Source organism: Zootoca vivipara, chromosome 5, assembly GCF_965207765.1.
Source record: "Zootoca vivipara chromosome 5, rZooViv2.hap1.1, whole genome shotgun sequence".
NCBI classification, from domain to species: Eukaryota; Metazoa; Chordata; class Lepidosauria; order Squamata; family Lacertidae; genus Zootoca; species Zootoca vivipara.
In genome coordinates this window covers 6,378,957-6,392,370 of record NC_142588.1, presented here as the reverse complement: position 1 = coordinate 6,392,370, position 13,414 = coordinate 6,378,957, and the positions used below count along the sequence as shown (strand labels likewise).

Below are 13,414 nucleotides of genomic sequence, written 5' to 3'. Positions count from 1 at the left end.
CAAAAAAAGGATGCCAGTCTAACAATGTATTAGGAAGAGCAGAGCAGTTCTCTCATTTTTTTATGTCTCTGGATGTTGGCTGCTAGGTTTTTAGGAAATGTCCAAAAGAATTCACAATTTGTCCTGGTGGAGTAGTCAATCTCATAATGAACTCTGGGCAAATAGATTCCCCTGCCACAGCTTATGGTGGTCAATGACTCTCTTTAAATCTTGTCTTTATATCTGCACAAAATGGTCTCTTGCTGCTGGTCAATACAGTAATAACAGCAACTATTTAAACAGCTCATCCTGTTCACAATTCACACTTGAACCTTGTGGCAGGGACTCGGTTTTCTTACAGGCAAGCATTGTGAGCAATGATGGATTTACTGAGGCAAAGTACTGTTTTACTGGGAAACCACAAATGTAATGATGCATTTAAAGTAAATAAGCTCACGGGGCTGAGAAAATTAGAACATCTTTGTCCATTTCAGGATAGAATAGCTCAGGGAATTTATTAAAAGTGACCAGAGAGTTTTCTCTAATGCAACCTATTGTAGCTCTCTCTCTCTCTCTCTCTCTCTCTCTCTCTCTCTCTCTCTCTCTCTCTCTCTCTCTCTCTGTGTGTGTGTGTGTGTGTGTGTGTGTGTGTCTGTGAAGGGGTGTATTTCTTTTTGCCAGTAATATCAGCTCTCTCCTTACATACACAAGGAGAACTCAAGAGCTTCTTTCTTTCTTTGATTTTCATTTATTTCCTGCTGTTCTTGCCAGGAATTTCCTTTGATAGATGCTTTTTGCATAACTTGCTGCAGGCACTAATTAATAAGCAACTTCTTCAAATTCCACATGTTGTCTGGTTTGACTTACACAGCTACTCTCTGTAATTATTACTTTTTAAACTGCAATGCATTTGCATTTCTCAATGTCCTCCAGCTTGATTGATGTCCAGAAAACTTCCTATGCATTCAGCTGTTCTTTCTTGACGTGTGTCATTTTTACTTACAGTAATATTTAGGAATGGCAAGCTGCAGATGTTCTCTTAATCCCCCCCCCTTGGCATCTGTTCTCTTCTGCGGTTGTGAATTGCAAAGTCTGCATGCTGTGTTCTGTGCACTACAGCTTACTTATGATACCTGGCTGGTGTGGAGTGCATGGGCCTCAATGAAGATGAAGCAAAATACGTTCTTTTTTCTTCTACCTACATTTGTAGATCATACTCAAGTGGGAGACAGACACATATCTCCCACTGGCATTGTACAATGCACATATTGCTGTGGGGCACACAGGGGGAGAGGAAATGTCTATTGCTCCTCTCTAGCTGCTTCTACAGAATGTGCCTCCCAGTTCCAAAAGTACTGTGTGGAAGATTCAAATGAATGCCTAAGATTAACATGGAAAGCATCTGTTTCATATTGATAATTGACTAGTAGGCCTCCCATCTGCATTCTCTGATACCTTTATTTCTCCTGTTAGCCAATAGGACGAGCTAGTCTAGCCAAGCATGGCATCAGCACATCCTTCAGGTTATGTTGAAGGCCTTCTGGCGGTTCCCTCACTGCGAGAAGCGAAGCTACAGGGAACCAGGCAGAGAGCCTTTTCGGTAGTGGCGCCCACCCTGTGGAACGCCCTCCCATCGGAGGTCAAGGAGATAAACAACTACCTAACATTTAGAAAACACCTAAAGGCAGCTCTGTTTAGGGAAGTTTTTAATCTGTGATATTTTAATGTATTTTGGTTTTTGTTGGAAGCTGCCCAGAGTGGTGGGGAAAACCCAGCCAGATGGGCGGGGTATAAATAATAAATAATAATAATAAAAAATAATAATAATATGTTTGGAACCCCAGACTCCATCTTGGAGGGCAACAAATGGCTGAAGCCATCACAATTTGCTTTCATTTTCTCAGGAGCAGCAGTTGCTCAAAGTGTGATTCCTGCTGAGAAGGGGGATTAGCAAAGCCTTCTCCATTTCTAGTGTTGAATTAGGTACATGCTCACCTTTCCTTTTGAGCGTCAAGGTCTTTGAAAACAAACTGCCCCTGAACACCCGTATTGACCTGGCATTAGCATGTAATGGTTTCAGGACCGCAGTATGTCAAGGACTGCCTCTCCCCAAAGGAACTGACCAAATCCTGCAATCATCCTCCAAAGCCCTTCCCTGTGTGCTTCCTCAGAAATGGCCTGTCCTTGTGTTGCCAGAGGGTGGCAACACAAGGACAGGCCATTTCCACAGTGGCTCCCTGTTTGTGGAAAGCTCTCTCCAGGCAGGCAGGAGGGAGACGCCATTTTGTGGTTTGTTTCAGGGACCCAGGTGGCGCTGTGGTTAAACCACTGAGCCTAGGGCTTGCTGATCAGAAGGTTGGCGGTTCGAATCCCTGTGACAGGGTGAGCTCCCGTTGCTTGGTCCCAGCTCCTGCCAACCTAGCAGTTCGAAAGTACATCAAAGTGCAAGTAGATAAATAGGAACCGCTACAGCGGGAAGGTAAATGGCGTTTCCATGTGCTGCTCTGGTTTGCCAGAAGCGGCTTTGTCATGCTGGTCACATGACCTGGAAGCTATACGTCGGCTCCCTCGGCCAATAATGCGAGATGAGCGTGCAACCCCAGAGTCGGTCACGAATGGACCTAATGGTCAGGGGTCCCTTTACCTTTACCTTCAGGTGCCAAAATGCCTTAGGCTGACCCTGCCTGTACCACTTCCTGACAGGGAGACATTCCCTTGTCCAGAGGGCTGGTGAACTAATGGTTTAACAGTCCTTCCCTTTTCCTAGGGAACTCTGTGAAGGGGTCTCCTCACAGCTCTCAGTTCCCAGGACTCTTTGGGGGAAGCCATGACTGTTTAAGTGGTGTGATGCTGCTTTAAATGTATAGTGCACATGGCGCCATATTCCCACATACAGAAAACTCCTGCCTGAGGACGTTTTGCTGGTTTTGTGAAGAAGAAAATGCATGACGATTTCTCTGTCCAATCCTCAATCCACTCTGTGAATTCACAGGCCACAGCCCCCATTGGTCTTGCTCCGAGGCCTCCTCAAGTGCTTTCGCCCAGCCTGGACCCATAGCTGCCAAGTCTCCCGTATTCCCCGGGAAATCCCCGTTTTTCCAGCTGTTCCTAGCTGGAAAAAAACGGATTTCCCCCCTCCCTGGTTTATTCTGGCGCGACGGCCATTTTGGAACCGGGTGGAGCATGCTCAGAAGCGACTTTTGATGCTGCTCTGCCCAGTTCCAAAATGACTGCAGTGTGACTTCTGGCGTGGCGACCATTTTGGAACTGGGCAAAGCAGCATCAAAAGTCACTTCTGAGCATGCTCCGCCCCGTTCCAAAATGGTGGCAGTGCTACTTCCGGTCTGCTACTTCCGGCCCGGTCCCTTATTTCTCCGACAGCAACTTGGCAGGTATGTGGACCTTGTTTTTAACCTTTATCTTGCTTGCTATGGCTTTCACGTGGCTGGAATCTAGCCTTCTCTACGAAAGACAGAGTCGCACCTTCCATTGTTCTGCCCCCTTTTGTCTCCCTGCCCCTTTCCCCCTCTGGGCCCACCAGTGCCACACGTTTTGTCCATGGGGGAATCGAATGTGTCCAAAGGCTGGAAAAGGCCCCCACCCCAAATTTATGATAACCAGATATAAAGAAACAAGGAATTCCAGTCACATGCGCTTCTCTTTCCAGCCATGTGATTCTAAATTTCATTGGAGGCGCTGATGGATGCAATACTTGCTTCAGCTTGGGACTGTTAAAATGTTAAAATAGGATGTTTCTGAAAGTGGTGTGTTTTTCTTAGGCAGCTCTGTGCCATTATTCCAGTTCTTGTTGCCAAATATGACCGTGATCAGAGAAATGGTGAACTGTTACATTGTCTTCCTAGCATATAATTGCCCTGAATTTCTTAATTACCTTTCCCTTCCCCTCCCGAAAAAGTCAGTTCAGATTTTCCATGTGACTATAGTTTTACTGTAATTGACCAAGCTTAAATATCTCCCTCGCATTTGGCAGCCTTCCTGTACGTGCTTCTAACACCCAGGCACAAGTGAATAGCAGAGTTTTGATAGGTACTTTCCTGTTCCTTGGAAGGAGTCACTTGTAGGCGGAGCGCTGGGGTTTCCTTACAGTTTAAGAGACTACTAAGCAGTAGGTGCTAATTAAATTGTTATCTGTAGTGAAATGAAAACCCTTAAGGGCTTTATCTAGCAATATAATGAGGTTCATTGTAAAGACAACTAAGAGCCCTATAGCCTGAATTCATTGTGGCCAAATGTACTTTTTGTAGAAGGTGCACAAAGGCAGATTATCAACTCATCAGCCCAAGGCTGTCCCCTGCATTCGATTGAGGACCTTTAGTTTTCTATCAGCTGTCCAGGGCATAGACACCATTGGAAAGGGGAAGAACTAAAGAACGGAACTGAGATGAAAAAATGAAGTTATGAAAATCATATCCCAGACAACTCTTGTTCATACAACATGCAGTTGTTCAGCATCTGTGTTCAATTGTCTGGAGCTGGTGTGCCTAACCTGTGGTCCACCAGGCATTGTTGGACTCCAATAAATTGTTGGACTCCAATATATAAAAAGTTGCAAGGTCAGCCAGGTGTCCTCCTTTGAGAAGTTCATTCCAAATAGAGGTACTATCGCAAGGAATGCCTGAGATCCAGTTGATCCTGTTGGTACAAAGCTCACCTCCAATCAGATATTTTGTTTACTCCTTCTCACCCCCTGCTCTTCATATATTCTTTTCTGGTGCTGCTATTCATAGACTCATAGAGTTGGAAGGTATCCCCAGGGGTCATCTAGTCCAACCCCCTGCAGTGCAGGAATCTTGGCTCAAGCATCCATGACAGATGGCCATATAGGTTCTACTCAAAAACCATCCAAAGATTCATTGCATAGGTGCTACCAGGATTTTATGAGGCATGCTAGTTGTATGAGTTGAGTCTACCTATGTTAGACTGGATCTACATTGGCTCCCAGTACGTTTCCAAGCACAATTCAAAGTGTTGGCGCTGACCTTTAAAGCCCTAAACGGCCTCGGTCCTGTATACCTGAAGGAGCATCTCCACCCCCATCGTTCTGCCCAGACACTGAGGTCCAGTGCCGAGGGCCTTCTGGCGGTTCCCTCACTGTGAGAAGCAAAGCTACAGGGAACCAGGCAGAGGGCCTCCTCGGTAGTGGCACCCGCCCTGTGGAACGCCCTCCAATCAGAGGTCAAAGAGATAAACAACTACCTGACATTTAGAAAATACCTAAAGGCAGCCCTGTTTAGGGAAGTTTTTGCCTGTGATATTTTAATGTATTTTGATGTGTGTTGGAAGCCGCCCAGAGTGGTGGGGGAGACCCGCCCACAAATGGCTGCTCAGCTTGTTAAAATCTCCTGCAGCTAAGTATTCTGCTCCAATCCAGTGCAGATAATGCTATAGCATCTCTTCATTTTCATAACTCTCTCTCTCTTCCCCCCCCCCCAGCCAAGGAGTTTTCTTTCTTTCTGAAAAACAGGCATGTTGCGCCTTTTCAAGCTGTTTAGGTAAAAATCTTCCTTTCTTTCCAGCAGAAATTAAATGTCACTCTTTCTTTTCCATCAGAACGACATGGGAGGCCAACGCAGTCTGATAAACAAGTGGACCACGTTCCTGAAAGCCAGGCTCATTTGCTCAATCCCAGGCCCAGAGGGAGCAGCCACGCATTTTGACGAGCTACGTAAGTGAATTTCAGCTTTAGTGGTTGTCTCTCCCCCCCCCATCCCTCCTTTAATCACAGAAGATCAAGACTCTATAAACCCATTTTCTTCATTTGAAAGTAGCTGCTACTGGGGACATGTGGGGCGTTCAGGAAAATTTCTTTAAACCTTCGCTTCCCAAATTGTCCCAAAAATGGGCTCGGCTGCAACGTAGACAGACAATATGGAACAAAAATGTGTACAGTGCAATCGCAATCTTTCTCTGTGGAGGTCAACTAATAGCCCCCTGATGTTTAGGGGACTTTTTGCGGCACAGTATCCAAGGCGACCCCTGCAAGCAGGTTTTGTTATCATAAAGTATCTCTAGAGAGTACCAAGCCAAAGTTCTGGCCTCCCTTTAGACATGCCGCTGGGTCCTGCATTGGCTGCCTCTTCTTCTGCTCTTTGCACCCCAATCTTACTAAATGCAAAAATTTCCACCCACGTGGTTCCTCATGACAGCCAAGTAAGAACAGCCCTTTGGGGCACCTGCATAACATGCTATCCAAAGCTCTGCAAACAAGAATCCCGTGGGTGAGCAAACACTTTTGCTCCTATTAATTGTAACAGCATGTGAGTAATAGCCAAGTGGTGGCAACCATGCCTGGACAGGTAAACGAAGCCTTGGTGTCTGTATTGCTTTGTACAGGGAAAGCAAACAGCACACAACAAACCCAGAGAATATATTTGTTTATGACTTGTGCTTAGAAACACAACCTGGATGGCAGGTGGGGGCTCACATGAGTGAATAACATGGGCGTTTTAAGAAACGAAAACCTTGCACATTGGATAACAGGATGCAAAGCAAAAGGCTAGGCTGGAACCCTTTCCTCCTATATGCTAGCTTTCTATATGAAGGGAGGGGAGTGCTGTGGGGGAGCATTCCAACATGGAAACATCTACCCGATGCCTGCAATCGTAGACATTGGAAACCACTTTAGTGACGCAGAACTGGGTACATTGTGTGGCGCAGTGCAAAAGAAGGAAGGAAAATGCAGTGGTACCTCAGTTTATGAAGCTGATCCATTCTAGAAGTCCGTTCTTAAACCAAAACCATTCTTAAACAGAGGCACGCTTTCCCTAATGATGCCTCCTGCAGCCAGTGCCCTTCCACCATTTGGATTCTGTTCTTCGACCGAGGTAAAGTTCACAAACCGGGACACTACTTCTGGCTTTGCGGAGTTCGTAAACTGAATCGTTCTTTAACAGGACTGTTAAACCGAGGTACCACTGTGGTTGTTCCTGCGTCAGGTCCTCATGTCTACCTAGCCACTCTGTGTCTACAAGCTTTTCAGTCCCAAAGTGGAGAGAATGAGCTGGAGTTTAAAATAACTCTGAATCACAACATTCTATCATGCAGAGTAACCGTGGCTTAAATGGCTTAAGCTGGGTGCCTGTGATGGTACAAGCATAAGCATGCAGCCCTTTCAGGACTTCGGACATGGACTGATATTTACAAATTTGATAGCTTTTATTTCAGGGATTTGTTTTGTTTTTGTTCTGCTTTTGCAGACTGGTTGACACGGCCTGTGTCTGGACACATGGCCATGGGCCACATATTCATTGCCCAACATTTGTGTAATGTAGGGTACCACAAGATACACACTCTGCATGTAGCTACTGTACTTGGCTCCCATACTCTCCTTTTTGACAAAAGGAGATTGCAGGAATTGGGCCTTCTCGGTGGTGGCGCCCACCCTGTGGAACACCCTCCCAACAGATGTCAAAGAGGAAAACAACTACCAGACTTTTAGAAGACATCTGAAGGCAGCCCTGTTCAGGGAGGCTTTTAATGTTTACGGTAATAGATTACTGTGTTTTATTTTTCTGTTGGAAGCCGCCCAGAGGGGCTGGGGAAACCCAGCCAGATGGGCGGGGTATAAATAATAAATAATAAATAATAAATTATTATTATTATTATTATTATTATTATTATTATTATTATTATTATTATCCATGTGCAACATCTTGCCACATGTTATATTCTGTATGGAAGGGCAGGCACAGAGCCTTACCACATGTATAGTATTTGCAGTTATGGGTTTGGAGTGTATTAGTGAGCCATACTTATAATTAGGATCTGGAAAAAAGTAAATGCCTAAGCAACAATAGAAACTAAAAAGTGAGAGCCATTGCTTTATTGCCAGGGGTCAGCCAAAAGTTTGCAAATTTGAAAAATGCATATAAGTAAGAAAATACCTACATACTTAACTTTAAAAGCAACATATTCTCCATTGCAGAAGACGTGTTCTTACTTTCTACAAGAGATGAAAGAAATCCTATGGTTTATGGTGTCTTCACTACCACCAGGTATGCTTTGCTTCTGGAGACCAAACCTGTGCACAAACTAAAATGGAGCGTCTTGAAGGACCCTGGCTGGTTTATAATGCAATACTAGGCCTCAGATTGGATTACAGTAAATATTATTTTGCCTTTTTGCAACCACCTTAGGAGGTAAGCGCAGGCAGAGAAATTGTGGTTTTCTCAGTGCCCCCCGGTGAGAGCCAGTTGGTGTGGCAGATGAAATGCTGGGCTCAGATGTGGGAGATCAAGGTTCAAGTCCAAGGTCCAGCTATTAGGCTTGGCCAAAGCACGTTCTCTTCGCCTGATAGATCTCACTGTCGTGCTTTGAGGCAAAATGCACTTTTGAGCTCTTGCAGGGAAGGCAAGATGCAAACATAACATATGGCTGATATCCAAGCCCAGCGTTTCATTTAGCATGGAATCCCTTCTGTTCTTCAAGATTTAAACAAAACTCTGCAAGGGTTACAAGCCAGTATGTCAGGCCTTCAGCAGAGCCCACCAACCATCACATTCCAACTTCAATGGGAACTGTGCTTGGTAGATTCTTACTTCAAACCACAGGTCAGCAACTATTTTTGAGGGAGGGTCACTTTGACAAAAAGACTTGGTGCGAAATGGAGGTTCTCCCCAGGCATTTCATCCCTGTCCCTCTTTTCTCTTTAGAATTGGCAATAGGGAATGGAAACAGGCGGATTTAGTCCAGGGCCTGCTAGTTCCTGACCCTAGTTTCAGTTTTATAATCCTAATTATGAAGTCCACTGTACATGATAATCTAGAGACAGTCAGTGGATTCTGCACTATAATTCTTTTAAGTTAATGACTTGTAGCTTCCTACCCTATGGGAAACCTTGCCATGTCAATTTATCTACCAAGGAACCTTATGTTCTTCCCGCCACAGATGTCCTGCATGTTGCAGAGGTTTGGGGACCATGAAAGAAAACTTTGTTTGTTCTTCAAGATTCTTCCTCCCCTTTCCAGTAAAAGCAAACAGGAAAGTCTTTCACATGTGTATCTAAATTGTCTTTGAAAGCAGTGGTGATTTTTCTAAACTTTGTAAATATCGGTGAGCATATTGAATTTGACCAGTTTGATCTGGTTTATTTCCTATTATATGCAAATGATGGAGCATGTAGTTTTCACCCACCAAAAAGTCCCCAATGCACTCACTTATTTGTTGTTATCATGCAAAAAAGAAGGAATTGTTCGCTTTAAAAGTTTGAGACGTTGATCTTGAAGTTAGCGGTTGTTTTCAGGTGCTGAGCTGAGTACGCTGCACTCACGACTTGCTTCTGTTTTTGCAGCTCTGTATTCAAGGGTTCCGCTGTTTGTGTGTACAGCATGGCCGATATCCGAGCTGTTTTCAATGGACATTATGCCCACAAGGAAAGTGCGGACCACCGCTGGGTGCAATACGATGGGAGGATTCCATATCCCAGGCCTGGGACGGTAGGTGTCATGTTTTTGCAATATGGCTTATATTATATGCCTGGACAAATAATGTAGTAGTAGAACCATGCTCATCTGCTTGGGTTGCCCCAGCCACTCTGGGCGGCTTCCAACAGATATATTGTCCTTCCAGGATGCTTTAATTTCTCCCATCATCCCTTTCCTCATGTTGACAGTTTCTGATGCTATCTTTCCCCCTCTTTTTCTTTTGTATATGCCCTTCTTCCGTTCTCTGAGACAGCTGTTGCCAAACTGCTTATTTCCTGATTGTCTCTCAAATTCTGCTTTTCTAATCTTTGGCTGCATTTCCGCGAGTTGGCGGGGATTGCCTCCGAGCCGTCAGCACTTCATGCCCTGGAATAATGCTTTGCTTTGTCAAACATTAAATTATGAGCGTATGTGCCTTAAATCTTGCGGTTCCGTTTTGTTTTTACTGTCTCTATTTATGATATTTTCTTTAGATGCGGCCATTAAATTTGACCCCCTTTTGGTCTAAATAGTTTCGGAACATCATAAGTAAATAGTGGCTGGCTTTTTAAAAAAAGATATGGTAATGAATATGTCAGTAATGGGAAGAAAAGAGTTATGCTTAGTACAAGGAAAACTTCTAGATATTGAGTTGTTAAAAGCTCCACATTTGTGTACAGTTGACAGCTATTTCAAAGGCTCGGGCTGTTCACTGTCACTTGGGACAAAGGCTCATTAAACACATTGTGACTTAGTTCCAAAGTTTACCTTGGAAATGAAAAAAAACAAGAACATCATTTTGTTCACCTTTGAAAGGGATGTGTGGATGCCTATATGCATAAAGGATCAGTGCTTTGTGCACAAACAAAACAAAACCTGAAGCACATTTCAACACTGCCTTTCCCCACCAGCCGGCTACGAGGCCCCTAGACTTCTCTGGGGCAGGAGAAGAGGGAGCTGATGGGAGCAAAAGGTTGGCTCCACTTCCTTGGGTGAGCATCACACGCCTATCCAGGACACCTGAGGGAATGCGTGTCCCGGCCTGCCAGGTGGGGACATGGTGTGACTCACACCCCTTTCACCTTGGCAGGAGTGGACATGATTAATGTCACAGGCATGCTGGGAGATTTAGACCTCCTTTGGGGGAATGTGGAATCCTTCAGGCTTCTCATCAGACAGGGGAAGAAGATGGCAGGCTGCCAAGGTGTCAGGTGTACTCAGTCAGAATTTCCTGCTTTTATGACAACCTCCTTTTGATTTTTGTGTGCGTGTGCGACATATCTAGGAAGGCTGCAGGCATTGTCATTTATTTGTTGCATTGGGACACGGGTGGTGCTGTGGTCTAAACCACAGAGCCTAGGGCTTGCCGATCAGAAGATTGGTGCTTTGAATCCCTGTGATGGGGTGAGCTCCCCCCGTTGCTCAGTCCCAGCTCCTGCCAACCTAGCAGTTCGAAAGCACACCAGTGCAAGGAGATAAATAGGTACTGCTACAGTGGGAAGGTAAACGGTGTTTCCGTGCGCTGCTCTGGTTCGCCAGAAGTGGCTTAGTCGTGTTGGCCACATGACCTGGAAGCTGTCTGTGGACAAATGCTGGCTCCCTCGGCCAGTAAAGCGAGATAAGCGCTGCAACCCCAGAGTCGTCCACGACTGGACCTAATGGTCAGGGGTCCCTTGTTGCATTTCTCTTCCACCTTCTTCTCCAAGACTCTCAACACGGTGCACATGGTTCCAGCCACTTCATTTAATCCCCACAACAACCCTGTGAGGTAGGTCAGTCTGAGAGGAGGCAGTGCCTGGTCCAAGGCCACCCACTGAACCTTCCAGTTCCCTGCAAGTTGTTTGTTTCTCCTTTTTGACTAATTTTGACGTTGCTCTCGATCCTGTCTCAGTTAATGTCTTGTTTGTGTTTCCAGTTAGATGTTCCCCTGATCTTCTCAGTGTATTCGGCTTGTCTCAGCTGAAAAAACTGTTTGTATGTTTTTGTTGAACAAGCCTCCCCTTCAACCAGCCCAAATGCACTCTGAGTTTTTATTTTTCTACAATATGAATCATTGCTGATTACATAGCAGGTTTTCCGAACATTGTAAATCTTGTCGCGTTTCATGCTTGCTAGTTATTTAGCAAGTGATGCCAACGGGAGGTCATTTAGCCATCTTCTTTTCTTCTCTCCATCCCTGTAATTCTCAAACTTCTCTTTCCTAGTTTTTCTTACTGTCAACAGCGCAAATGCGTTGGAGGGAAAATGATACGGCAAACCGTAGCAGAGGGTGCAGAGCAAGCGTCAAACAGAGTTCTAGCTGATTCCACTTGCCACCTGAACTAACAGTTTGGCTCAGCTCAGGATCAGGCATCAGCCAGGAGAGGCCAACCCTTTTTTATGAAAATATTTCTTTTTGGCGGGGGCAGGGCGGGGGGAGTTTGGTTCTTGACCAGTTTGCTTCCTGACTGTTTTCCATATGAGTATTACCATCCCTCTTGTGACTAAAAATCAGCAGAGTTAGTGCAAGCTTGATTTTCTTACATTCCTCTGATTTTCTTGGTTGCACACGCCCTGCTTTTTTCGACACAGCAAATATATACATTCAGCAGAATCAAGAACCTTCCCTGGACTGCATCATTGTAGTAGAAGCTTGCACTAAAAAAAGCGAGGGTATCTGGGGGAGCGCTTCACCTGAGCCTTATTGACAACGCACTATTTTTCTCTGTGCAGGGAAGTTTGGTTTTGGTGAGCATGCAGTCAAAGATGGACCCCTCCCTTCTTCATAATCATCATTGGTTCCTTCTTTCCCTCCCTCCCTCCCTCCCTCCCTCCCTCCCTCCCTCCCTCCTCCTCCTCCTCCTCCTCCTCCTCCTCCTCCTCCTCCTCCTCTTCTTCTTCAACTTATATACTGCCCATTATCCATAGCTCTCAGGATGGTTCACAACATAAAATTACAATATAAAAAGCACAAAATACAATTAAATAACACAAAATACAGGTGAAACTCGGAAAATTAGAATATCGTCGAAAAGTGCATTCATTTCAGTGATGCAACTTAAAAGGTGAAACCAATATGTGAGATAGATGCAAGACATGCAAAGCAAGATATGTCAAGCCTTTATTTGTTGTAACTGTAATTATTTGTCGTTAGGCGGGTCAATTATAAATGGAATGTAATTAACGAAAAGTAATAGCAATTGTTATTTTTGTTTATTTTTGTATTACTGTAACTATTTGTTTTATTACTGTGTAATTCCCAAAAGAAAGCATTTGTAAAAATTAAAATAAAAATAAAAAATAAGTTGCATTACTGAAATAAATGCACTTTTTGACGATAGTCTAATTTTCCGAGTTTCACCTGTACATAATATTAAGATGTATTCCTCCACTTGTGTAGCTTCCCTAGCAACATAGAAGCCAAGATGATCAGGGCAGTACATTATGCTCTCCAAAAGAGTAGGCAACACTCCAAGATGAAAGGTGAGGCACTCAGAATTAAAAATCAGATCTTTTAAAACAACAACAACAACAACAACAACAACAACAGCAACAACAACGTGACATTCAAGTTCCTACTGAAATCTTAACCTAAAACAAGTAAATTTGGTGTCTCTCTTCCATAGCAAATGAATTTATGAGTAATTTCAAGGAAAGACATTGAGATAAGAGATGGGTTTAAGTGTAGTGCTCAGTGAAGCAGCTTTGCTCTTGTCAGTTTTCAGTCTTATAGAGATTGATTTTCTCCTGCAAAACCCTTTGAGGGTCCCTGAAATGACAACAGTTGTTGTTCACGTTGCCACAGATTCTGGGGGTGATTGGGAACATTAGGAAGAACTTCCTGACAGTAAGAGCTGTTCGGCAGTGGAATTTGCTACCAAGGAGTGTAGTGGAGTCTCCTTCTTTGGAGGTCTTTAAGCAGAGGCTTGACAGGCATATGTCAAGAATGCTTTGATGGTGTTTCCTGCTAGGCAGGGGGTTGGACTGGATGGCCCTTGTGGTCTCTTCCAACTCTATGATTCTATGATTCTATG

The 13,414-nt window shown here is 44.4% G+C and overlaps 1 protein-coding gene across 2 annotated transcripts in view; it reads left to right on the top strand.

The window, feature by feature from the left end:
• SEMA3D (semaphorin 3D) overlaps positions 1 to 13,414 on the top strand; it is a 165,634-nt gene that overhangs the window by 111,257 nt on the left and 40,963 nt on the right. For both annotated transcript variants that reach the window (XM_035137527.3, XM_088669983.1), the window contains 3 exons: positions 5,551 to 5,665; positions 7,925 to 7,994; positions 9,290 to 9,434. In XM_035137527.3, coding sequence (XP_034993418.2) covers positions 5,551 to 5,665; positions 7,925 to 7,994; positions 9,290 to 9,434 — 330 coding nt within the window. The remainder of the gene's footprint in view (positions 1 to 5,550; positions 5,666 to 7,924; positions 7,995 to 9,289; positions 9,435 to 13,414) is intronic.